The sequence below is a fragment of the Gymnodraco acuticeps genome, unplaced genomic scaffold (genome assembly GCF_902827175.1).
Source record: "Gymnodraco acuticeps unplaced genomic scaffold, fGymAcu1.1, whole genome shotgun sequence".
Taxonomy (NCBI): Eukaryota; Metazoa; Chordata; class Actinopteri; order Perciformes; family Bathydraconidae; genus Gymnodraco; species Gymnodraco acuticeps.
The window spans coordinates 2,537,105-2,564,749 of NW_022990023.1; the positions used below are offsets into that span (position 1 = coordinate 2,537,105).

At 40.7% G+C, this 27,645-nt stretch overlaps 1 protein-coding gene across 2 annotated transcripts; it reads left to right on the forward strand.

The window, feature by feature from the left end:
• On the forward strand, positions 1–26,930 carry LOC117545005 (double C2-like domain-containing protein alpha). 2 transcript variants are annotated; one of them, XM_034214644.1, is made up of 11 exons: positions 1–672; positions 10,314–10,651; positions 11,378–11,457; positions 12,252–12,326; positions 12,540–12,649; positions 15,942–16,068; positions 17,848–17,907; positions 21,442–21,641; positions 24,055–24,136; positions 24,402–24,498; positions 25,563–26,930. In XM_034214644.1, exons 2-11 carry the CDS (start codon positions 10,318–10,320, stop codon positions 25,697–25,699), a joined length of 1,302 nt encoding a protein of 433 aa, XP_034070535.1. In that variant the 5' UTR covers positions 1–672; positions 10,314–10,317; the 3' UTR covers positions 25,700–26,930. The 2 variants fall into 2 exon arrangements, with proteins under 2 accessions (XP_034070535.1, XP_034070534.1); XM_034214643.1 differs by lacking the exon at positions 1–672 and adding an exon at positions 5,777–6,085.
• The last annotated feature ends 715 nt before the right edge of the window (positions 26,931–27,645 follow it).

The window sequence follows — 27,645 nt, forward strand, 5'->3', positions numbered from 1 at the left end:
TGGTATACTCTCTCCCGGTAGGCTCTGGCCCTCAGAGCTGGGTAAATAGCTCTCGGTAAGGTTGCCTGGAATGCGGGATTATTACGTACAGGATCTTAGAACTAATAACTCTAGTTAGACCTACCTGGAATGCGTGATTATTACGTACAGGATCTTAGAACTAATAGTTCTAGTTAGACCTACCTGGATTGCGTTATTTATACGTACAGGACCTTAGGACTAATAGCTCTAGTTAGACCTACCTGGAATGCGTGATTATTACGTACAGGATCTTAGAACTAATAGTTCTAGTTAGACCTACCTGGAATGCGTTATTTATACGTACAGGACCTTAGGACTAATAGCTCTAGTTAGACCTACCTGGAATGCGTGATTATTACGTACAGGATCTTAGAACTAATAGTTCTAGTTAGACCTACCTGGAATGCGTTATTTATACGTACAGGACCTTAGGACTAATAGCTCTAGTTAGACCTTGGAAAGATGAGAAATATGAATTAAGGTTTTAGATAAAAATATAACCCCAGCATGATATGTTTCGTATGATTATAATGTGTTAAAAGGTAAAAACCCTGTATTAGTTTGGACCTATTTTTCTTCAAATAAACTGATCTCACCTGTTGGATTGGGACAACTAAAAGAAAATCTGTGCTCTCCTCTCCTGCTTCAAAGGTAAGACTGCACCCTGCCACACTCACACTTAGGTAGGAACACACTCCATTTACTGATATCAAAATCCTTCGGGATCCCTTAAACAGATTAAAAAAGAGTTGTCTGAATTGAAACAGCAGTCTTCGGGGAGTTAATAGAGGTGAGATCTTGCTGACGTTGGTGGATCTGAGCCAAGCAGTAAACTTACATAGACTCAATAACTTCAGTCAGGTCAATTAGTAGGTCAGAGTAATTTACCGGAATAAATTATCAGGACCTCGCCGACTCTAAACAAACTTTGTTCTCAGTTATTTGGATGCAATTTCCTCTCCTGTCACCCTCCTGGCAGAACAACAGCGCCGGCATTTCTTTACAAAATGTTGCCATGAGACTTTTCATCCACTTTCATTGAAAGCATTTCTATTTCACACATTTATGGGCCAGTGACTCATGCAATACATCCGAGTATCTCATCTCAATGAGGGACAAAGCGGAAGGAGCACTGGGGCTGAACGCCGTGAGAAGCTCCAGTCCTTTTCTTTCCGATCAGTACACAGCGACCTTGCTGCCGCACGGCGCCAAGTCAGAGAAAAGACGACCTTGGTGTTTTCAGATTGTTTCTTTTATTCTGCCCGCCTCTGTTTGAACCTATTCATTATCTGAGCAAGTGCAGATGCCCCTATAAAAATCTATAGGAAACACATACTGCATGTTGTGAAGCAGTCAATATGTCGCTCTGTTTGGGAAGAGGTATTTTGTATTATGTCTAACATAACTTTTATTATACAGTATTTTGTTTGTGGCAAACATAGATTATAGCACAAACTATATTTGCTATCAATAGTTATCTTCTTGATGATTTTTCAGTAACAATAGATAAGACTGATTTTCATCTTCCAATTGTATCCGTCTTATGGTCTTAGATTTAAGTCTTCTTCAATTTAACTTGATCTTTATTTTAAAACACGGTAGGGCTACTTCAAGATGTATATTTCGAGCCACATTAACCACAGGAACTTCAACCATTTCTTTGAGTTTACGGTTTATTAAAGGTCACCTGTTATGCACTTTTTCATGTCTTTTATACACAAATATGTGTCCCATCTGTTTTCAGAGAGGAACAAATATTCTCTCTCTTTTTGTCCTGAGACATTTATATGAAAACCTGTCTGAAAATGAGCTGATCAGATTTTGGCCACTTTATGATGTCATAACGATTTTTTGGCTTGTGTAACCATTAGCCAATCACCAACCAAGGTAACACCCACGACCTTATCACCTGAATCTCCTCCTAGAGCACCATTGTGTTTCTTTGAACCAATCACTCTGCAGAGGGGCGTGGCCAGCAGCAGCTCATTAGCATTTAAAGCTACAGAATCAGAACTTTTGGAAAAGGGCTGAAACAGAGGGGTTTACGGCATGCTACAATGCATGATGAGGGACTGTGGATGGAAATTAGCTCAAAGCTAAATCTGGCTGTTACTCTTGATACATTTGAATGTTTTAAGTGTTCATTACTGTGCATTGTCCCTGCCAAATAAACGATTAAATAAAAAGAAATAAAATAAATAAATGATCTGTTTGGTATTTCGAGCCAAAGACCTATAATATATTGTTAAAAAATAGTATAATGGGGGACCTTTCAACATTGCGATCTTTTTCAGTGAAAAAAAATGCTTAAGCTGACTTAAGTAAACATACATCAAACATTTGAACTCAAGAAAAAACATTGCCCAGAACATTAAATCCCTGGAAAGGTCTCATTAATGAGTCATGTTAGGACTCGAAGCTATCCGCTCGCTGCCATTGCTACTGCGCTCAACCATTTGCTAGCTTTTGGCAAGACTAGCTGAGCCACTGCCTTATTAATGTAGTAAGGTATTGAAGCTCCAAAATGTATGATTACAAATTCTAGGGAACAAATACAAATGGATAAGTTAGCTTCAGCTAAAGACATCTGACAGCTGACTAAACTGAAACTAAAACCCCTGTTGTTTTAATTGAAATACTGTTACACTGTACATTCTGATTATGGTTTTAATAACATTTAAACAAACATGTAATTAGTATATGTCTTCAGGGTCTTTCTCTGTTTGTATTTCTAAACCGGTTCATTGGTTCAAGAACATTTGGCCACAGGGATGACATTGTGCCTGCTGGCTAACACTTGCATAATTACAGAAATGTGGATTTAATGTGCAATATCCTCATGAATAAAGAATATCAAATGAAATAGATTGAATATATACGGGGTCCTAAACACTTATTTAAAACAAGAAGTATAATTAATTAATGTTCTGTAAAAAATTGCGTATAATTATGTAAAAGAATATTCAACATTGTATTGTTTGTATAAAATGCATAAATGCCTAGTTGTGTCTCCCTTTTTCCCAGACACAAACAGAGCAGGTGTTGATCATTTTCTGCTATTTGGTGCTTTATGAAATGTACCTCAATGCAATAAATCATATTGAATTGAAACCATTCCCGTCTGTGTTAGTCGTCTGTGTATAACGCGGGCCGACTGATGTCATTTGTTCTTGTCAGAGCCATTGTTGACTCCGTTGTGGTCAGCTGTTTTTCACTGAAGCACCAGCACCCATCCCTGACATAATTGATGTGGAAAGAGCACGTAACGACTATGCATTTTTAATGAGGAGACTTTCAATCCTCATAAACAAGAGGCAGGAGAGTGGAGATATGACAAAGAGGAGGGAGGGAAGTGGGGAAAAAGCCCAAAAAGATAAGGGCTTAATTTATTCAGAAATACTGTGAGGGTATTTTTGACAGAGGTGGCAGGCTGTCTGTTCTTCATTGCGCTCTGTGTGTGTGTGTTGTGTGTGTGTGTGTGTGTGTGTGTGTGTGTGTGTGTGTGTGTGTGTGTGTGTGTGTGTGTGTGTGTGTGTGTGTGTGTGTGTGTGTGTGTGTGTGTGTGTGTGTGTGTGTGTCTTTGTGAGATTGTGTAAACGTGTGTGGCATGAGCTGTTTGCATGAAGGAGTGGGAGTCATGCATCTCTGGAGGCTTATGCATTATATTGCTATGTTAATGCATTCATGCATGTCTCTGCCATGGTGTCAATTGAATACAGTAGTAGGACCATAACGTGTGTGTGTGTGTGTGTGTGTGTGTGTGTGTGTGTGTGTGTGTGTGTGTGTGTGTGTGTGTGTGTGTGTGTGTGTGTGTGTGTGTGTGTGTGTGTGTGTGTGTGTGTGTGTGTGTGTGTGTGTGTGTGTGTGTGAAAGAGTAACTGGAAACTGGAGTGGGGGAGTATAAGATAATAAAGGAGAGAGACTCGATGAAAACTGAACAAAGGCATCAAGCATGTTTTGAAGATAACACAAAAACGCAGTACGTCTATTGAACAGCGAGTGCTGTGACAGCTTCTTCGTTCCTCTTTTTGTTAGACAGGGACTCTCAGAGAGTGTGGACTCGAAACTGAAGGAAAGAAGAACAAGTCATATAAAAAGAGACAGAGAAAGCACCAATTGTGCTCCTTCAATAGCCACAAGGGAGGAAATAGCATGTATCCTCTTGTCTATCAGTGACTCAAGAACCATTAGCTTAATTATATGGAGGATCTGAGACTGGAGAGACTGTGTTTGTTTGAAGCAGAAGAGACAGAGTGTATTAGTTTGGATAACAAGGACAGAAAGATGGAGAGATTTTACTTTGTGTCCCTCTCTACCTCAAACTAATACAAAGCCTGCATTTAATAAGAGGTGCTGTCTGTGTGTGAGTGAATGGATTAGTTTAGCATAAAGAGTGGAAGCAGGGGATTCAGTTTGGCTGGTTCTGTTCAAAATTGGAAAAACATTCACACAGTAGCTTGTTTGTTAAATCCATAAAACAATAACATATCAGAAGGCTGTTAGAGCTTTCTGCCCGACTGCTTGACAGGAATGTCAATATGGAAAGATTCTAATTAATGCCAACATTTCCACATTTGAGCTTTCTTCAAATGTTTTTTTTTATTTTGTTATTTTTGCATCCTTAAAAATTACCTTCCAAAACAACCATGCATTGTCAATTACAATTTGAAGTGTACCTTCCTGGATTAATTTAGATTTTGACACATTCAAAATAGGTTTTGAATCAAAGTCCACTTAGGCAGGAGGTCATGGTGGGTCAAACAAACGCATGTCCCATATGAAACATGATTTTTTATTTTTTTTTAAAAAGGTACAACTGTTAGTTAAATCATTTAACAAACATACTTATTTTAAGCCAAACAATTATATTTCATTCAAACATAATCAAGTTGTTTTGTTGCCAATGCAATCGTATGGAAATGTAATGTGTAGCAGACACGGTTAGCTGTACGGATTAGACTAGGATAAAATCACTGCTACGGTTCATGTAGAGTTTACGTTGAATTGCACTTTGAATTGCCTTGTGTTGAAAAGTGCTATATAAATAAACGTGCCTTGCCTTGCCTTGCCTTACGTTAGATATTTGATGGTTGATCTAGGTTGGATGAATAATTTGGTTACGGTCAATTAAAAAGGTAAACATGAATTAAAATAGCAGGCTATAACGCTATCTCCGATCTCCTGCTTGGATATTTGACATGCTACACACTCCCTACTTCCTGCATCACTACCTATAGAGGGCACTGAAGGTTTTCATTGGACTATGGTCAGAGCAGTCATTGTTCCTACAAATAAAGAGGTTTCATTCTGCATTCAAGCGACCCTAGCAGATAGTAAGACTGCATTACTCTAAGATGGTACTAGAACACTGCCAGCCTGATATTTTACTATTTAAAAACAACAAATTAGGATTCCTTTTAAATAAATATTGGATTTTATATGGGAAAATGTAGAATAACACCTGCCTTATCCTTTATGGTTAGTTGTAGTCTTCAAGGAATGTATGCAAGTCAATGCAATGTCCCCCCCAAGTGTTAAACACATTAAGTGAGTGTGTGTGTGTGTGTGTGTGTGTGTGTGTGTGTGTGTGTGTGTGTGTGTGTGTGTGTGTGTGTGTGTGTGTGTGTGTGTGTGTGTGTGTGTGTGTGTGTGTGTGTGTGTGTGTGTGTGTGTGTGTGATGGTGGGGGGTTGCAGGAGGGAGTGAGGTGAAACAGCCACATGCACAACAGACTGTCAAGTAATAACTCCCCGCTGCCTCTCTCTCTTCCTCTCTTCCTTTTGACTCCATCCTCCTCCTCCTCCAGGACTCCACTCTCCTCTCCCCCCTTCAGCTCCTCGCTTTTTCTTTACATCAACTTGAACTACTCTTGCATTTAATTCCTTATGATACACAAAGAGCTCCCTATCTCTCTCTCCCCCTCTCTCTCTCGTATTGTCTCCCCCCTCCTCTTCCCCTTTGTTTCGGCTCCTCTCTTCGCCACCTGTTAGTTAGTCTCCCTCTCCGCTCCGCACTGGAATCCCCTGTTTTTTTATGAGGAGTTTGACGCTCGCACTACCAGTGAGGTAAGTCAATATCTTTATGATTATCTTCTGGCGTTAATATTGTGATAAATGTGTTTTTTTCACTTAATTTCTCTGCGGGAAATTCACATTTATGTTTCTCATATCGTCTTGAAAAACACGTTTTCCTTCATCCTCTATAACTATAATTAAATCTACACTTGTACTTGTCTGCTTTGTCATGTATGTAAGAGAATTACAGCTAATGCAGTAGAGACCAGGCTTACAGATGTTTTATTCTGCATCATTATCACACAGCAGGCAGGTGCAACATGTGGTCTGTTTTAGTCTCTTTTTACCTGCTCCTTCACCTCTTTCCCACCTTCATACACACACACACACACACACACACACACACACACACACACACACACACACACACACACACACACACACACACACACACACACACACACACACACACACACACACACCACACACACACACACACACACACACACTTGTCACTGGCACATTTGAAGTTTACTCATCCCTGGCAGCCTGAAAATAACTTGGCTCTAATTGACAAGTGCTCACTGTCACGTGGTTAGCTATAAATTATGTGAGAAGAAGACGAGAACCAACAGCGAGAGAATCTCACATACCTACAGGTGGAATAACGCCGTCTGAGAAAGTCTTCACAGGTGAGGTAATGACATAAAGATGGGAGACGAGAGATGAAATGGATCATAAAAGGTGGAGATGAAGAGGTAGAAGATGGGGGTTGAGGGTTCATGCCTGATATATGACTCTAATTTAAAGTGAAGGAGCTAAAAGAGGAAGGGGGGGAAGAGGTCGCATGTTGCACAAAGATATTCTTGTCTTCTTCATTCCTCCATCTCGAACCTATGTAACATCAGGAATAAATGGGGGCCAAGCTTGAAATGCATGACTGTGTGCGGTTGCATAACCAACCGCCAAAGGGGCTAATGTACGTGACAAACAAGTCAGGCCATTATTATAGTGTCGCTTATAGGAATTATGTTAAGAAGTTAAACCATGTGCTCGGAGGCTAAAAGAGTCGTATGTAAATGAGCTTCAGCGCGTACGGAAAAAAATAAAAAACCCTGAGAAGTGTGAGGTGTAATCTGAGCCTTGTTATTTTAGAGGGTGACATTTCTCAGCAACAAGATGATGATGAAAAGGGAAGATGAGAGAGGGATTCCAGCTGGCAGCATGAGGGCGATCAATTATGAGCTCCTGCTTCCCCACCAGCTCTACTTGTGCTGCTGGAGCTGCTGGTGTTCAGGCAGCTCACGGCCACATCTGCCAGGACTGGGAGGCGACTGACTGCGCACATTATATCAACAGACACTCGCTCACAGGCCTGCAACAGCTGCATAGTGTGTGTGTGTGTGTGTGTGTGTGTGTGTGGGGAGAGAGATGAATTAATGATCTGACGGAAGTTATCATGCCTGTACGTCTGATGGCCTGCCTTTGTGAATGTATTTGCGTCTGCTTTGAGGGATTATACATTAGTCATTATAACAATTATTATTATCCACTGATGCAAATAAATGCATCTTTTAATCAACTCTGGCTACAATAATCATCTCCATTGCAGGGAGTTTCATTCATTTGTTTTCATCTTTTCCTTCTTCTCAATGTCGTGCAATCATCGGCTTAATTTAAGATAATTTCAATGTTGTGCCAGACTTTAAATCGCTTTCGGAAGCTGTGTTATTTTAAGATTAAGAATCAAATGTATGTGTGCAAAAGGCAGAAATGTCTTCCATGCACATCAGGGTGCCATTACACATGGTACATTAAACATATCACACCCAGACAGGACACATTCAAGCTCATTTACATAAACGACAATCAAAGCACCTCCTCCCTAAGTGCAGGAGAATCAACGTTATCTGTGCGCTGTTTAATTGAGCAGCGATGAATTCTGACCCTTTGGCGGCGCCTCAGAAGTCATCAATTCCCCTGGTTTGACCTTTGTGGCACCAAAATGGCTGCTGCTGATTTTCAAAAGGAAAGATGTCCATCATGGTCTGTCAAAGTCCTCTCAGTCAACAGTGGAGGAAGTTTGAAGGCTGACACACTTCATGGTGTATCAAACAGTTTGTTTCATCTGCAGCCAAGACAGAGCTGGATGTGTGTCACCCACTGTTGCTCTCAGCAGAAACTGGACAAACATGAGAAATGATCCTCGCTGCCTGTATCTCTGCTGAAGGTCAACAGTCAGAGGCAAACATTTCAGAGGAACTTTCCGCCAGGGCACCATCGGTCACATTGACTTAATCATGGCCAGTGAAGGGTCTGTATTTATTCTGTTTACTGGTCTGGACCATAGATAGACTGTATACATGTATGTAGTGTCCAAGACTTTACTAACAGGTTTCTGAAGAGCTGTGATACTTAAACTGTCAACTGCAGTTTCTATCATGGCAGTGAGTCCACCCTCTAAAGAGCGGTGTTTTACTGACATATTTTATTTAGTAGAACAAAACTCCTCAACTAGTGTTTACCACGTTCAGTCGTCCAACGAAAAACATGTTGACTTTGAAACAAAGGAACTGGAAGTTGTAAAATGCTAACTAATTTCCAGGTTTAAGGACTGTCTGAACAAAATCAACCTCCACGTCTTCTAAAGCTGACTAAATACCATGTTGATAACATTTAATGTGAATAAGAACCAAAGTGTTAACACTAGGGTTGTCACAATTCCCCAAGACCAGACTTTGATTTGAAGCTCTATGTTACAGTAGGTCACGCTTTGTCTTTAGATTCATCTAAAAAGGGAAATGAAGTCTTGTTTTGTAAAATTCAACAGATGATTGGTTTTATTCCCTCTCGTTTACATTTAAAACGACATATATGATAAAATGTTCTAATAAAACATATATTTGGGAAATGATAAACACTAAGGCCATATGGTCACAATTAAGATGGTAGAAGGGTATTGTACAGTAACAGCTTGAGTTTGAACAGCTACTTTCTCATTGCAATGTTATTAATTCACCACCAACTCTGGAGCACAGACAATCAATGCCTTCTGCATTTCCCAATCAACTCTGTCCTCCATATCTTTTTGGTCTCTATTCGTTTTTCGTTGCAAATGAGCACACACACAACTTTAGCTTCTCACGAACATCCAATATTGGAAGAACGTGATTCTTGTACGTGATCTGGGTCTTTACCCGTATCTCTTTTCGCATGTGCTTTGTTAACTGAACATACACTGTAGTTTTAATATGAGACAGAGGGATTCTTCCTAGTGTGAAGCCTGACCCCCCTTGTCAATGATCACTAGTGTCATGTGCAAACCACAACAACCCCATAGCACGTTATAAAACAGACAGTTTGGTTCTGGGAGTACAGTAATCTGTCAGAGTCGTATCGTGCGTAGGTGTCGTTGCAGACAACACAGAGGAAGTGCAAATATTCACATCTCAGTTTCAATCGATTGATGCGGAGAGAGCAGAAGGTAGTCCAGAGAGGGGGGGGGGGGGACTGTATTGAGGACAGAACGCCCCCTCAAGGCCTGCTGGCTTTAGAAAACAAAAGCTGTGTGAGATTTGCAATCCACCCCCCTCCTTTTTATTTTGGGAAGAGAGCAGACACATCAGCCTGGTGGTCAACTCCTCTCCCTGCTCACACACACTTTATATAATCACCGGGAGTCTTCCCACCACCCGAGTGGAGCATCCCAGACTCCATCCTGTAATTACCTGTCGTTCTACGGAGGATTGTTAAGCACTTAAGAGAACATGTGTGCCTCGGTGGCTCACGCACACACTTCTATTTATTCGAGGATGTAATCCTGTATTCTCGCTGATAGGCTTCATCATCATCATCATCATCTTTATTTAAAGAGACTCTTGGTCCATTATTACAAGACATACAAGCTACTCAAATATAAGATTTGAGTGTCAGATTATTCAGACAGATTCAATTGAAATGCAAATGTGTGTATATCTCTTCTGTACTTATTCATCTTTTAAGTAATGTCTTTCTTTTAGAGAGTTCTAATTATGTTGAAAGATGTTTCAGTGCAAGAGCAATTTCATATAAATGCTCCCCATTATAAGTTGTGTTCTTCTTGACTATATGGCATATGAAAACGTCCTATTAGTTGAGAGGATATTGAAATGAACCAAATTCCTGACTAAGCTCACCTTGATGAAATTGATAAAAGCAGCTCATGTCTGTGGATCAATATCTTCCCGTCTTTGTTGGGATTTATCTCTTCCTCCATCTTTCTCTGTCTCTTTCCCTGCAGCCCTATGGCTGTGCGAAAAGGAAAAACGTTAGCCGTCTCCATCCAGGAGCACATGGCCATCGATGTTTGCCCGGGCCCTATACGCCCTATCCGTCAAATCTCTGCCTACTTCCCCCGCTTATCGCCCACTTCCTCCTTCTCCGAGCCGCTCTCGCCCAATCAGGTAGCAGCTCCCACATCGCTCAGCCCGAGCAGCGCAGAAAAAGGTGGAGGAGCAGTGGGACGAGGGAGCAGCAGCCTGTTGTTACCAGGTGCGGCGGGCGGTGGGGGCTCGCTGTCAGCCATGAGTAGCATGGACACCTCCATCGAGATCGACAGCTGTGACAGCGATGATAACAGTGAGTCACCTGAAAGTCACAACCTGGTTTCACTAAAGCTGCTGGAGTCCAATAATAGCAGGTCACTCAGCGCAGATGTGGATTTAGAACAAAAGGCCTTGAAGAAATAACATTTGAGCCTTAGCTAAAGTGGTGTTGCTACACCTGTCAAGTTTGTGTTCTCACACAGTACATTTACTGTTTACAGTCATGACGGTAGCATCATAATTCACATGAACAATGACTCTTTGATTTCACACAAAAGGAAACTAAATCAGCCTTCTCATTTATAGAAAACAACATTAGACTTTGTCAACTATCCCAAGCAGATGTTTCCAGCTGAATCTAGAATGAGCTAATGCTTAAACTTTTTTATTTAGTTAAAAACACAAGCTAATTTGAAATGTTTCAATTGTATTTGGTTCAAAAGGAGACCTCTCTAAAGGTATCTTAAAATAATACAGTACAACATTCTGGGACCTGTAATTGTTTTCTTGTTGAGAGTTGGATGAGAAGATCAATACGGCTCTCGTGTTGCAAGTTGAATATGAAGCTACAGCCATTAGCCACAGGTTAGCTTACTAGGCCTTTATAAATGGAAGAGGATAAGGTTATTTTGAAAACATTTCTAAATGTGAATATCTTTCCGAGTGTCTACATTGCTTCAGACCATTATTTTCTAATGAAAAGAAAAGCACTTAAGCAATAACCAGAGTAACTAAAACATCTTCATCCACTGTCTTACAGCCGCCTTGGGGACGTTGGAGTTTGAGCTTCTGTACGAGAGAGCCACCAGCTCCTTACACTGCACAGTCATAAAAGCCAAGGTAAATACTCTGAAACTCAACCAGAGCCATCACAGGTACTTTATCTTGTGACAATAACATGTAAAAGTTACATTTGTGTCAGTTCAGTATTTCCAACAGGATTTTATGACAGTATAGTGGTTGCATAGTACCTTATACTGTATATGTTGTGCATATATCATGCAGTTTGTATGTGTACAATTGGGTAGTAAACATGACACTCACTCTTCTCTATTCACCTCATCTAGCATGTTGACACCACTTTGGTCCCACAGATTGCTGTCTTATTGCCAGCTGTCGCTTTAAAGTGGTGTTATGTCATTTAGATTTAGAGAACGTTTTTGTCAAATTTACCAGGGTTTGGCAACATTGGTGGCCTTAAAGCTGGATACATGATTGTCTCAACTCAGATTTTGGTTTCAGTCTTGCTCCTGACCAGGCTTAAGATTTAAACCCGGTCTTAACGAGAAGATGAATCAAGTCTAGATGGTTGAAGGGTCGGTCTTAGAACGACGAGTTATGAGTAACTTTGGTAAACAAGCTTCATATCAGGACAACAGGACCCTGAAGTTCCAAAGACTCGAGATACATGCATCTCTTATCAGTATGTAGCAGAAGATTCAGTTGTCACGGCTCCCTGGTCAACTGAATCTGTAAAATGATTGCTCCCTCACCTTCTCTCTAGCACTGTGCTTCAGATTCAATAAGTAAAGTCATTCTTCACCCCTCAGTAATCATTTAACAACGTACTACCGGTGTTCACGGCCAATTATTTTACATCCCTCTGTTAAATCTTTTCTCCATGTCTCCATCAGGGTCTGAAGCCGATGGATTTCAATGGTTTGTCTGATCCTTATGTGAAGCTGCACCTGCTGCCGGGAGCCTGCAAGGTCTGATTTCTATTTGCCTCATCCTTGTGCTTTTGTGAAAAGATATGCAGGATTTTGGAGTGCACTTAGTCTAGCTACAATTTCAAGCTGCATTATGAAAGTGCAGATCTATAAACACGCTCTGAAGAAAATGACATTGAAGCCAGTTCAAATGTGTTTTCCTGTTGAGTTTCTGTGCTACTAGCAGCTCTGAGATGACTGTTTTCTGCACAGGCCAACAAATTGAAAACCAAGACGGTGCGCAACACGCTGAACCCGGTGTGGAACGAGACCCTCACCTACTGTGGAATCACCGAGGAAGATATGTACCGCAAAACTCTCCGGTAAATGTTTGCTTCATGGCTATTTTCGGCCTCTCTGCTTTGTCTTGCCCGTCTGTAAGCTGCCTCTTGCTTACAAAGGATTTCTTATCGTCCATCTCCATCACAGAGGCTTTTATCCTTTCTCTCTGCTACCTCTGCTGATCCCCGTCTGTCACCTCACCTTCCTTCCTTTAGTGCCCACATCTCTCCTGTCCACTAGGATCAGGAAAGATCTCCCCTCACTTCTTCTGAAGCATCCTTCTCTCTTTGTCTTTCCTTTACGTCTGTCTCCCTTCCTTTCTCTCTTCCCAAGTTGCAGTGACAGATTGAGGTCAGAGAAAGCACCACGGGGTGTTTTAATTTCATTGACCCCCTCCAGAGGTGACGAAAGCTGCGAATTGTTTCTGCCTGTGACTAAAACTTTGCCAAAGCGTTATGTGGGAGTGGGATTTAAATAGGACCGACGGTTAATCTCTCGGGGGAAATTAGCGAAGCCGGCCTTGCTACCATCATACGACACTGTGTTAATTCAGCCGACGCGTTGAAAGATCTGCAGACAGGAAGTTTAACCTACCGAGTCATGAACACATGTTGACATCGCAGATACCAATGCACTGAAACTGTCTACAAAGTGACAGGTTGTAGTAATAAAACTGGATAATGTAATAGATATAATTAAACGGGGGAACATTTCTAAGGATTAAACCAACTCTTAACACATCTACTGTAGATATCCTTGCAATTTTACCTCTATTTTGTTGCGCTTTACTAAGCACAGTGTAAAAGTGAAAATCTATGGCTTTCTTCCAGTGTGTCTCTACGGACTTAACCAGCAGGGTTTCCTTCCAGAAAGAAAGAAATCCATCACAGAAAAGGGTAGTTTTTCAATGTCTCTACCAACAGCAGCTTTATTCGACCAGGACTCAATGCAACCACAGGATATGGCTCTGTTTGAAAAAGGGCAAAACTATTTTCTACTTATTTTTCTAAAGTGGAAAAAACGCAGCTCCGTTATGGAGTCTGCTTCCAACCAGAAAGTGCTGCAAGATTCTAAAGCCCCCTGTGTTACTTCCTGATATGTGGCTATATAAATAACATTTGATTAAGAATACAGTTTCACAAAAATTGCAATTGTGCATTTATATGATGTCATTAAGTGATGAATTACAATCCTTTTCATTTATTATTCATCTGTAGGCCAAATAACTTTAGCAAAATAAGAATCAGAGGCTATGGAAGTTTGCTCCTGTCAAGTGAAGAGAAGAAAAGATATAAACAAGTTAAGAATGATACAAATAAACATACTTAAAAATATCTATGAAATAGTAATGTATTGTATTTATCGTCTTATTTACAAAACTATGAGACAAAAGATCACAGTTATTAGAAATTAAGTCAATATTCAGTTTTATTATCTCATAAATTTGCCTTGAAAAGTAATACTTTTGAGCTATTCAGGCTAAATAGCTCTCACCATAAGCATTTCTATCATATCTATCTTTTAATCTATTTTCCCGGCAGCAACGACGCTCCATAAGAGCCGGATTAAAAACTGTCATTATTGATTCATGACTGAACTAATACCCATGCACTGGGACACTTCAAAAAGGACTGTGATATGATGAATTGGAAATGGGGGACCCTGATGTAAACAAGACGAAAGTCTTTCTCTGGTCTGCATCCCCTTAACAATTGTATGTTTTGAGCTGTACTGTACTGTACCCAATATACAAGCTGTTAATAAACTTTTCAATCAATCAATCAAAACTGTAAAGTATACAATCTTTAGTTGAACGTTTAAGATGGACATTTAAGGTGTTGATTCTATTATCGACCTGCTTTAACAACATGAGGTCTTTTTGATGCAGTAGGAAATGTAGCAACAGTAAACACATGCCGTCTCACATCATAACGGCTCTTGACTCTTTCACCTATCGTACTCTCACTCGCCACTCTTCGTCCTCAAGCCCTCTTCATCACAGCGGTCCTTCGCTCGTACATCTGACACACCATCTTCACCTCTCAGCTCTGATTCATCCTCCCGTTTCCTGTCTTTTCCTTTCCTCCTTTTGCCATTTGATTCTGTGACCCTCATAAGCTTCCAGATCCTGTGCATCATACCAGCGTCCCCAGGCAACTGAACTCTTGCACCTTCTTCAATTCTGCATTACCGTGTTTTATTACGGCAACTTGAAGGCAGCAGGTGATTGCTACGTGTTTTTGTTTATTTTCTGTGGTCATGAATTTGACTTAGAAGTTGAATAAATCCAAGAGCGAAGAGGCGTCACGTTCACATGTGGACTTCTCTGACAGATTGCATGTTTAGTTTGCTTCTTCCCATTGTCTTTCATTCACATTCACACACAGCAACGGAAAAGCCATCATTCTGGAAGTCAGTTATCCCGTAGAATACCGATTTTCACTTTTGCCCATAGACATGTACATTTGCATTAGGGATGCCAGCGATTATTCGAATATTCGTTACAGTCTCCATAATCGAAAATTATTTTTAAAATTCGATTTTATTTATAATTTTTTATTATTATTTATGTTTTTTTTTTTTTTCCTGGTTTAGTTTCAACCAAAATATAGACTAATGCTAATAATAGTAATAGTATTAATAATTGTAAATGGCCATTGGTCACATCACCAGTTTGTTTTACTGTAAACTTGGAGGAAGCCAGCAGCAGATTTTGATCATGGTCAGTTTCTGGCATCCCTAATTTGCATGCATAAATGAGTCCCATCTCACACACATACAGATTTAAACACAGTCTTCCATTTTTATCTCTCTTCCTCACCCACATCACTTCATCCCTCACTTGCTAGCTTTTGATTTCACATACAGCCTCACTTCTTCTCCTTCACTCCTCACCGCTTCTCATTTCTGGTGACATAATGGCAGGTGTGAACGTTTTCCAGTCGCATAAATACGGATTGACCTAACTTTGCATGATGCACTTTCGCACTATCTAATCCCCACAGGGGGGGGATATGTAATTACTTGAACAATGTGCATATAGAGATGCTGGATTTATGCGTAGGATCTTCTTAAATTCAGGTCAGGTTCATGTCACCAATTTCCTTTTCTCATTATAATGTTGCCACAGCATTAAGAATAATTAAATGAGTCATAATTTGCAATGTTGTTTAACTAACTCCACCACCCGTTCCTCACACATCTGTCAAGCTCTCTGTCCTATAATTAGCTTCTCGTATTCATGTTCTCCTCTTCTCCCCATCTTACCCTGTTTGAATTATGACCCCCCCCCACCCCCTCCTCCTCCCTCCCTCTCCTGTCTCTCACTCCCAGGGTGTCGGTGTGCGACGAAGACAAGCTGACACATAATGAGTTCATCGGGGAGTCGCGGGTGGCCCTGCGTCGCGTGAAGCTGGACCAGACCAAACGCTTTAACATCTGTCTGGAGCATCCACCTCCTGTGAGAAGAGCAGAGGGGGGGCAGAAGGAATAAAAAGGGAGGAAAGCGGGATGTGTAGTGTGTATGAGGGAGATAAATGCCTTTCTGGCACCGTAATATTCAAACTATTAGGGCTTCCTGTGTGACTCACAACCTCATCTTTTAAAGTGAAAACGTTGACAGGAGGAGGGAATTGAGGTGAAGAGGGAAGGCAGGAAATTGTTTACGTGCCAACGGGGATGCAACACTAAAATGTCAATATTTTTTAGATGCATGGGAAATACACTCCTGGGTCTCAGAATATATGAAATGGCAAGCATCTGTACAAATTAAAATTGGAAAAACAACACTAATAGGCCCACACAGATACATAATATGCAGCTACTTGGAATGAAATGCGCAGAAACTTCAGCATAACATCTAGATATGATTGTTGATTATATTATTCCACAATCTTAAAAAACCTTTGTTGCTTATATGCTCTATAACAGCTTCCTTGGAAGAAGGAGTTGTGTGGCTGGGATGCGCCCCTTTCCCACCGGACAAAAACACACACTAACATCTGGCTTTAGTGGAGAAGGATGCAATCAGCATTCACTCCCAGGACAATTGACTCAGCAGTAGTGGCTGCCCAAGCACCGAGGAGTTAATCGACAGGGATATAGACAATTAATATATTGTATTGACCTGCAACATGTCCTCAAAGCCAACAGGCTCCATGTAAAGAAACATCAATATCATTGATTAACTTGACGGAAACAAAAAAAAACTCAACAACATCTTTGTTAAGTCTTAAACAATCACATACTGTGGTGAGATAGTTTGAAAGAGCGATAAATAACGGATATAAAAGACTCGTTACCGCCAAAATTGAAACTAAGCATCCAACCTGATTCAACAAACAAAAAAAGAAAGGCACATTTGACTGATAGCACCTGGAAATTGCATGTTTTTAGCTGGTTTTCTAACATTAAAAACCTGTACATACAAAATAGTGAGCAAAGTAGTCAGATTCATACATTTCTTTGAGTACCGTTTGTTCATGACGGCTTTACAATGTCAGACATCAAAGAGACTTCCTGTTCACCAAGACAATCTTTGTATGATGAGTAGCATAAACGTATCACTTGATCTGAGCTAAAGGAGACAAACCAAGAGAAACAGACGGAAACTATCCCAACAACAGTGAAGCTTACATAGACGTTTAGCCATACAGGATATTGTGCATTGAGCCAATGTCAGCCGACATCAGTGCGAATAAAAATACAATATCTAAAAACAAATCTCAGGTAAACAGAGGACAGAGTTTCCTGTCTGTTCTCATAGCTCACAGACAGCTTTTTGTGCAGGCTAAATGTCAGCCGGATTATTTGTTGGAAAAGGGTACATAGAGAGAGTGGGGGAATAAAGGCTAGAGGAGATGGGGGGTTGCATGGTGGAGTGTCAATGGTGAGAGAGAGCAAGTGAGAGAGGTGAGAAACAAATGGATTAGAAAATAAAAGTGGCTGAGAGAAGGGGGCATGTGTTTGTTAAAGGGACGGGAGGCTGCTGTGTTTTTGTTCTCGGAGTTAGAAAGGGCTGCTGGTAATAGATTGGTCCTCTGAGGCCGATGGCCACTCTGCGATCAAACGCTGAAGCCCCCCCGTCATCCTGCGAACCAGACACTGTGTCGGGCCTGTCATTTTCAGAGTGGCTTCACCGTCTATTCCCGTTTAACCTTAGCTGCTCTAACCTGCTTGTACAGCTTTTCTGTCATTCATACCCTCCTAATTATTCATCTCTTCTACTCTTTGCCTCCAGCTGCCTTCACCGACGGCGATGAGCACGGCCCTTAGAGGAATCTCCTGCTACCTGAGAGAGGTGACCACACGACTCCTGTTATTTTTACATGAAAACATCACGAGCTTCTAGTGTCATCAGCTCATTAAATGGGCGATGTCACTTGTCATCAGGACGACAGAGTTGAGTTTGTAAGGCCTTCCTCTACTTCCTAATTGGCTCAGTTGGTTGTTATCATCTATTCATTAGGTGGATCTATGCAGGGAGGTTCAAAATGGCAGCCATCTATATTAGCCATAATATTTATGATGGAAGAAAAAAGGGAAGTCAGGCGAAATAGCATAAATGGCAAAAGTCAGCTTTGAGCGTGCCGGGGTGGATGGACAGATAAACCGAACAAAGAACATTGTTTGTTGACTCGTTTTAATTGTGTAACTTATACTACAGGGCCCCATCATGTTCATTCTCAGGTTCATATCTGTATTTAGTGTCTCTACTGTGACCGGTTTAAATGCTTTAATGTTCAAAAAGCTCTTTATTTTTCTCCTACTCCCTGTGCTGCAGCACCTCTTTTCACCCTCTGTCTGAAACCAGAGCCCAGTCTGCTCTGATTGGTTAGCTGGCCATCTCTGTTGTGATTGGTCAACCGCTTAGAGATGTCCTGCCCCTTTAGCCTATCATGTACAATGTGTTGGAGATCACAAGTGTGACAGTGATATCATTATGTTACAGAAGTTAACAAAGGAGTCCAATGGACGTGTTTCAGGCAGGGGGGGAGGGGGATGTGTGGGAGAGAAACCCCTTCTGGAGGGGACGTTGGGATTTTAGCCTTTGCAGACCATTTACATGCACCAAAAGAACCCTAGAGGAAAGGGAAAACCCACCCAAAAGCATAATACGCCCTCTTAATCCAAACTCTAATGTTGTCCTGAACCTAACCAAGCTGTTTTGTTTTAATTAAACAACATTAACTACATTTTAAACTGCAACCGTTTTACTGCATGAGGGTGCAGTTCGCTTCGTATTATAATGGTAATCATAACAACTAATAACGGCCATTTAATGGGCTGTAGCAGCAAAAACCCTGAGTATACTTTGGGTGTCTTTTTTATTGCCTATGAAATGAATTATATTATTTTGCTGATGTAAGCCAAGAACAACTTGCATGTGATTTACAGTAAAGGAGGAAAACTTCCCACACACAGGTCTGATTCTATAACTAGCAAGCCAATATCTTAAGAAATAACCTAATGTATTATTTTTGTAGACGCACAGCAGATTTGAGAGCCTTCTCATCACATATGGAGTAAAAGAAGTGTAGTCCTTTCACTTCATTAAAATAACTGGAGTTAAGCAGCTGCGTGTGTGTTACTCATCACATTCAAGGTTGTTTAATGTGATCGTCTTGCCAGTTCCATCCCTTGCAGACCCACCCACGTATTTATCTCTGTCCCATTCGTCTGTCGCTGTGTGTGGCTGGCTTCACATTGATGCCTGTTTTTTTCGACCTCCCTAATGAGTTGCTCTCCATCGATCTGTGAAGGTCTGAGCTGTTCTATCAGCAGATACCTGCTGCAAATTATCCTCACTAATTGCGAGTTTTAAAGTAGTCTACTCTGTCACGGCAGATGGCGAACTGGCTGTTGGCAGTAATGATGAGTCCCAAAGTAAAATAGGAACAAGGAGAAGGGGGAAAAATAGGAAAGAGATTAAGTTAAAAGAGAAAGGAGCGTTTGGCATATTGATCGTCCTGCCTGTGTCCACCTCTCGCCTCAAGATAAGACTTAATGAGAGATGGAAATGGATAAAAAAAGATAAAATAGATATTAAGAGATGGAACCCATTTTATATGATAGGCAATAAAACGGAGCCTTTTCTGTGGAGAATCAGAAAAGATAACCCGAAAAAGATGCACCTGCCGAGATGAAAACGGCTAATCCTATAAATACCACACATGTGTTGGTGCTGTCGGCCATGAGTGTGCGTCACCGTGCTGTGAGAACATCGTCTTCAGTTGTTTGCTTCAGGGATGTAAGTTATTGGATTTGTGTCAACGTGCTGAAATGTTCCAGCTCGTTGTGACAATTTCGAAACCGCTACTGTTGCAGACACCTACTGTTTACCACTCAATTGCAGAGGACATCTAGTCTCCTCTGTAGCGGAATTCACATATTATTCTTCCTACTGCCAAAAAAAAAGTAAATGTCTTTATGCAAAATATAGATATCAGCCTGTCATATCAGGACACGTTTATTTTTGGATGCTGAGATTTCATTATAAAGCCTTTATCTGCCAATACTGATGACGTGACGATGTTATCATGCATTCCTAGTTTGCTAGAAGGAAATTAGATGGTTTACATTACAGCAAAGGACACTTATACATTTTGAAGCAAGACTGTTTAACTCTATAGAGAAGAACATATTGTACTTCCCACCTTCTAAATAAATTAATCCATAAACAATACAACTCACCCTTCTCAGTTCAATGCACTCAGGGGTGTGCTGCTACAGCCTTGCATGTTCATTTATGGACTAAATAAAATAAACATAAACTTTAATCGATTTGTTTTGGGTCTCCTAAAGACATTGTGGGTGTTTTACGATCTTCTAGACATTTACTATTACACTGTGTTGAAGCTTTTATCCGGTCACCTGTAGCAACAGCGGTCACTGTTCAGTAAAAGTTACATACGCTTGCTTTTATTTCTGTTGCACTGACGCAGGATGAACTGTACTGTACTGCCAGGGTTTGTTTACTGACTGCAGCTTTAAACCTGCATACATTCATTTTTTTTGGCCTCAGTAAACACAAAACTGACATATTATTCAGTTGATATTTGAAGCGTGTTTGCAACCAGCTATGGTTTATCTACACATCTAACAGACACAAAGCCACATTAGCATTCATTTGAAGTTGTGTTTGAGTCCACAAGTGTAGTATTCACTCTACTTTAAGCTATGTTGATCTTTTTACCTAAACCTGAGGGAAATATCTCGCTTTTCAAAGCAATCATTTCAAAGGCTATTTTTCACTGAATTTAAATTCAAATTCAGAGGTACAGCTAGCTATAGCTTAGTTGTTTGCAATGGAAATCCTGAGTCCCAGGCTGCCTTCAACAATGCAACAAACAATATACTTAAGAATAAATGACTAAAGTAAAAAAGTGCACAAAAGAAAAACCCAGAGGGAACACGACAATCATTTGGCTTACTGAAGAATGCCAATACATTGCCTTATTACAAACTGGATGACCAGTGATCATCAGCGGAAAGAGAGATCTTGGAGATTGTTATTGTTTAACTGTTGAATGCTTCAATATTTCACAATAGAATAGAGTTTTTATGAGAGCAGTAAGAGTAAAACAGTAAAGTAGGCAGTAAAACAAATACAAATGACCTGGAAGTCAGTAAACCACATAATTCACTGATTCAAGTGACCCCTTTTACATTATAAAAAGTCATTTAATCTAGAAAAAAATAATGAGGACCGAAGCTAGAACAACTTGAATATTGTTGCCCGTTTCATCAGCAGGTCAAGGCTTGCTTTTAGCTCTGAACCTTTAGCCAAACCTTTTTTTCAATACACTCTTGTATCCCCTCTTTATCTCTACAGTGGGAGACTGAGCAGATGAGAAGTCTAGAGGAGAGAGGCCGTTTGCTGCTCTGCCTGCAGTACTTCCCCCCCTCCAGTGATGGCGATGTGAAGGGTGAGGCCAAGGAGAGGGCTCGTGGCGGGTTGTGTGTCGGCGTCAAGCGCTGCGCCCACCTGGCAGCCATGGACGTCAACGGCTTCTCAGACCCCTACGTTAAAACGTATGGACGATATCGAACCACTAACTGCATGCCAGGGTGTATTGGATTAGACAAGATGGAGACATGTTGCTTCCTGTGCGATTAATAATGAATGTACATGATGGATTGACATTTCATGACCCTGATTCCAGAACAATTTCCAAATGACCTATCCAGCACCAATCTCCCTCTCCATCTTGTTACCTGTGTTTGGCTTTTACTGGCCGCTCATATTGACCCCATGAATCACGTTTTGTCGCTCTCATGAGTGATGGCTGGAGTTAACCCTGTACAAGGTAATAGTGACAAACGAGGGCAGCTCTCACACAAGCGCAAGCCGTTGTGAAATATTTATGAGTCACTCACCGAGATAATGGTAACAGTTTGTGTTTACTGACAGCCATCACAATTGATTGAAAGGCAGTGACATGATCAATAGTTATGGGCGTTCTGTATCACTGAGGAGGGAGCTTGTGTTTGTGTCATAGAGGCCCTTCTGAGTTTCATAACTCACTGATGAAAGAAAAGCAATACTGTGTGTGCGTGCGTGCGTGCGTGCGTGCGTGGCTGTGTTTGGAGAGGGCAGGAGGGTCCCTGGTCTGAATGACGCTCGCTGACAGCAAGTGGTCAAATGAGGTTTTAAAATCGTCCTCTTCTTCACTGGGTGATCTCCTGAGAGTTCTGGTTTTAAAGTTCATTCTTGGAGGAGTAAAACCCATAACAACCTCCCATCACACACACATGAAGCTCAGCATGCCACCACTCTTCAGTAAACAACAATCTCCTTTCCCGTCACGAATTAAACTCTCCCTCCTTCTTTACATCCACCGAACCTACGCACACAGCCCTCACGCATCCACCATGCAGCTTGTTTCATTTTGGATGCGTGATCGCATCTTTGCCCTTTGGCAGGACATTTTCCCCAGATGCTTTGTTGTGTCTGAGAGCGTGTGGGAACATACGCTCTCAGAGCTGTGGGTGGTGGGTGGAAAGCAAATGTGAATAGAGATGTTGCCATGCTCCTTCCAGCTGGCTTAAAAATATCCTGAGAATTTTAGTGACACCTCTTGAAGGGATGATGAGCTTTTTCACTCAGTGCTGTGTTGGTTATCATTTCTCACATATGGTTAGTTTCACAAATAATGTATTAAACCTTAGAGGGAATAGCATGACATTGTGCGAAATAAACTGAATTCACTTTCCTGCTGAGAACCAGATGGATACAGCCAGCAGCTGGTTAACTTTGCCAAAAGCACTGAAACAGAGGACACAGCCAGCCTGGCTCTGTACAAAAGTACAATCAGTACAAGAAAAGTCAATACGAATATTTCCTTAAATGTCAAACTGTACTTTTATCCAGAGTACTTGAATATGTCACCCAATTACAAGCAGGCCTACTGTTTCATTAAAGACACTTCACTCTAGTTAAAGTACAGTCACTTTTTAAAGCTGCAACCCTAAAACAGCCAACAGAAGATAATCTCCAATGTATTGATTAGCATATCGATTAATGTTAAGCAAATGTGTCATTCACACACCTCAACAAAGTCTGTTTCCCTGCAGGAAGAGTGTGTTGTTGTTCACACCTGTCTGAAAGTCATTCAGGGAGTTTTGAGCCTCACGTTGTCCTGCAGCATCTGCTCCAGGTTTATCTTCTGTTGTCGTTCATTTTCAAAGCATTATTTATGCTGTCCACTCCCAGTAGCGGCATTGTCACAAACAGAAGAAAGCCCTCACACACCTCACTGAAGGTAAAAGTTATTCAGAGAAGGCCGAATCCATCCACCATGAGACATGTTAGCATTTAGCATGTTAGCCGGTCAGACCTAGCATGCACCTGTTGAGGTGTGCTTGATTTGCGCCACTCACGTGCCCACCGGGTGGTATAAACTGTTTATCCCTACGGTTAAATATACCGTCTTCTTCGTTTTTAACATTAAAATGACAAAAAATGACACATAGGCCTTCACAAAAAAGACTGTTAAAGTTATTATTTGCCCTCTTGTCTTACTGTTTGATTCTCTGTTGTATTTGCTTCCCGGGTGTGTTGCCTTTACTTTGCCTTGAATTTAGAAAGGTAGGCCTACTTAATAAGCAATTGTATTATTATAAAAAGGGCCTATGAATACTTTCAATGTTGCCTTCAAGATAATGCTTCTTTCTGAATCATCCATTAATGAAGAAGTCACTAAGAATATAGTAAGAGTGACATGTCAGGGGGAAAAAACATAATCTATCCATCATTGACAAATATTCCTCAGTGAACATAATGGTTTTCTGTATGAACCTGCTCTGCCTCTGACCTTTACATAGTTATCAGTGGTATTTGCAGTCCCCATTAGTGCTGTATTATTCCCTCCAGCATTACAATGACCTACCTGCAAATTATAATGTCCAGACTCTTATATGATGGTGTCTCATGTCTCTGCCTCAGGTACCTCAAGCCAGACGTTCAGAAGAAATCCAAGCACAAAACAGCGGTCATAAAGAAGACTCTCAACCCGGAGTTTAATGAGGTAAACCTCACTTTGTGAATGTAAATCGCTGTGGGAGTGTGAAGCACATTTTCAATGGTTGATGTAAATAAAACAGCTTAATTAAATCTAAATACTCCTCGGAGACGCTTCACTGCATGCAAAGTGTCTGCAGCCAATTACAGGTTTTACATTAATAGCTGTTGCCTCATTAGGGAGTATTTTAGAGATTTGCATGCTCATCAGGTGTAACCTTTTGACCTTTGCTCATGTCCACTGACCCCTTTTCTTCTTTGTTTTCACCCAGGAGTTCTTCTATGAAATCACCTTCTCAGAGTTAGCCACTAAGACGCTGGAGGTCACAGTGTGGGACTACGACCTAGGGAAGTCCAACGATTTCATAGGTAACTGCACATACAGCCAACAATTCACATGTATTACCAATTTAAATGTATGAATGTTGCATATTTAATCATATTTTTAGTAGACTTTTGCTTTTGCCATAGAACGAAAAGGACGTTTCCACCTCTATAGGTTTTACATTTTTTAAATAACTGCACAAACAATAAGGGGAAAAAGACAATAACAAAAAAATGTGATTAAGGCATACTAAACAGAATTATTTTTGGATAATCATTAGCTGCATGGCTTATGATTATCGGTCCACTAATGTTGTATCCATGGCAGATGTTACCAAAGATATTTTAAGCTGCGCTATTATCTTCCACTGAGTGCAGCACTGTGTGTAATTTGCAGGGTTAGGGTGTCAAAAGGGTGTCAGTGACATTTGGCTGCAAATTAGCATTAAACTATCATCTATAAATGGGAGAAATTACATTATATGTATCTCTATTTGTCCTAAAGAAGTTACAGAGCTTTTTATCCATCAATCATGTCACATTTTCCACACTGTTCAGCGAAAAGGAAAACAAGTGAAAACATATTACATGTGATGCACATTTGGAATTGCAATCAAGTATTAATACAGAATTGCTGCACCTATCATGAAGATGTTATACGTTTGAATACTGAAAATGTAAGCCTATTGGTAAATAAGTATATTTTTGCTTTTGGCATAGGGGAAAAAAAACCTTTCCAGCTTCTTGGGTCTCAATTTTTTAAATATTAAAACGCAGTTACTGCAAAAGCAATGAGGCTAAAACAGACAACAACATATGCAATTAGTGCTATTTAGCAGTACAGTAGAAAACAAGTCAACCCTATAACACAATGACGATTTTTATAGATCAAAAAGGGTAGGTTAAAGCTAAAGCTAATTACACCTACTCTTCCTACAATACCAATATAAGGAAAGATATTACAAAATTGCATTCTGATAATTCATTAGTATTGGTTCATTTTAAAAACCCTTGTTATCAAAACATACATTCAGCTCTTGAACTTAAATCCCCAAACATGAACTTTCTTTTGAGCCCCTCTCACTTGTTTTTGTCTCTGCTCTGGTTAGGCGGCGTGTCTTTAGGGTGTCACTCGCAGGGCGATCCTCTGCAGCACTGGATAGACTGTCTGAAGAACAAGGGCACGAAAGTGGAGCGCTGGCACACGCTGACCAACGAGCTGCCTGGATCCACGCTGCAGGAATGAACTGATCCTCTTTCACTGACACCGGAGAGACTGCCTAAAGAGAGACGTTTCACCGCATGCTCTGAGGATGTTCTGCATGCCTATGAAGGATTCACGTCCTGCTTACTGTGTGTCAAACGAAACATGAGATCATCATTCATGACAACATACCCAAGGGAGGTCACACTCAGAGATCAATACTGTAATGGAAGACCTAAATAGACCCAATGCAAATCTGAGAAGCCACTGCAAAGCTAACATCATGAGCATTTCCCTAATCATATTCATAGAGCTCCGTGTCCCTTTTGTGGATTTAATGTCAATCGTAATGCTTCAATTAACTAGAAAAATTGAAATCGTGCAAGAAAATATAATGAAGGAGAAGGCTGAATTATTCTGCATTATTCTTGCTCTTATTACATTCGGCTTGTTATTTTCATTCACTCACAGCGCACATACCTCTCCCTCGCAATAATGGTTTGCCAAATGCTTCCGAAAGACCTCCAAGGTGGTCTTAATACTGTCTGACACTTTGTATCAATCGATTATGATTGCCATTGGATTGCCTGCAGAAAACACGAGAGGCTGTTGGTTTCTTCCATGTTTGATGGTTTTGTGTCAGTGATTTGCATGTTTGGTGTTGATGGAGCAAACTAAAAGTCAAATATGTGCCAGGCTCTGCTGCAGGACGTTCATCATTGTGTTGCTCCCAATTCTCCTGAGGTGTGTTGCTCTGATTAACTAAAGAGTTGTTTTTCATTAAATTCAAGGGTAACCGATTGTGTTCTATGCTGTTCAGTTGTTTAATGTGTCAGCTCTAATATCAGAGTTTCTTGTTGGTGACACGTTGATGTTGACCTAGATTTGCTTCACAGTCTGTAATTTGAGGAGAAGAGTGTTGTAATTAACAGGAACATTGCAGAGCTGATTGGTTTTATGGAGAGCTGTGCATGGTCATACTCTGACACACCGTCGATACAAATGTCAGCTTCTGTTTGATATCTAAATTACAAATATGAATGGTGTTTAGAGCACAGTGTCGTCTGATGATATCTCTCCATGACTGCTGCTTTACTAGAGAGCAGGACTTTATCTGGGTCTCATGTGGTTACAGAGGCATGCTGATATTACCAGTGGTGTTCATATGTAAATATAAACTGTGATTCACTTGCTTTGGATGTTTGTCTTTTGGAACTTGAAGTGCGCATGATTGTTTCTTCTTTTTTTCATAAAAATGTTCATATTGACTTTATGTGCATTCCTGAATTTCTATTATATTTGTTCCAAAGTGGCCTCTTTGAATCTCTAATGTTTACGTGCAGCTCAGTGGAGATTCAGTAAAGCCGATACTGCCATCTAGCCTTCAGGATCTGCTGTTACAGCCTCTTCAATAACATCAAGTTATGTGAGAATAAGTTATCAGATCAGAGGCCCATCACAGTTTAAAAGCAATTAACAAAAGCCTCAGTGTTGCTTTAACACTCTTGTGCAAAGAAACACAACATGTATGATACTATGACTTCTTATGATTAGTCAGAAGAAATATATAAAACTATATATAGGAGGCGTGTGGGGCGCAGTGGATAGAGCCTTGGGCTGCAGTCGAATAGTCCATTTAGTTTAGGAACCTTCCTAACTGAGTGAAATGACCCGGAAGTCCCTCAGTGGCAGCCATGATAAGAGCCGTTCGAATTCTCTAGAATGAAAGGAAAGGAGGTTTCAAACTTCCTTTATAACCTCTTAGGAACCACTGGACCTCCCTCACCAAAAGGAGAGGAGAAAATGCTGCCCCACAATGCCTTGCAGCCGCAGCATTTGCGTCACACAACAGTCGGCCGTTCACGGAAACAACCGATTATGACGGAGAAATTATATCATGAAAGTTACGGTGCTTATTAAGCTTTTTAAAACGTATGTGGTAAGTTGACAAAGTGCTTTGTTTTGAACGTTCATCCGTATTATAATCA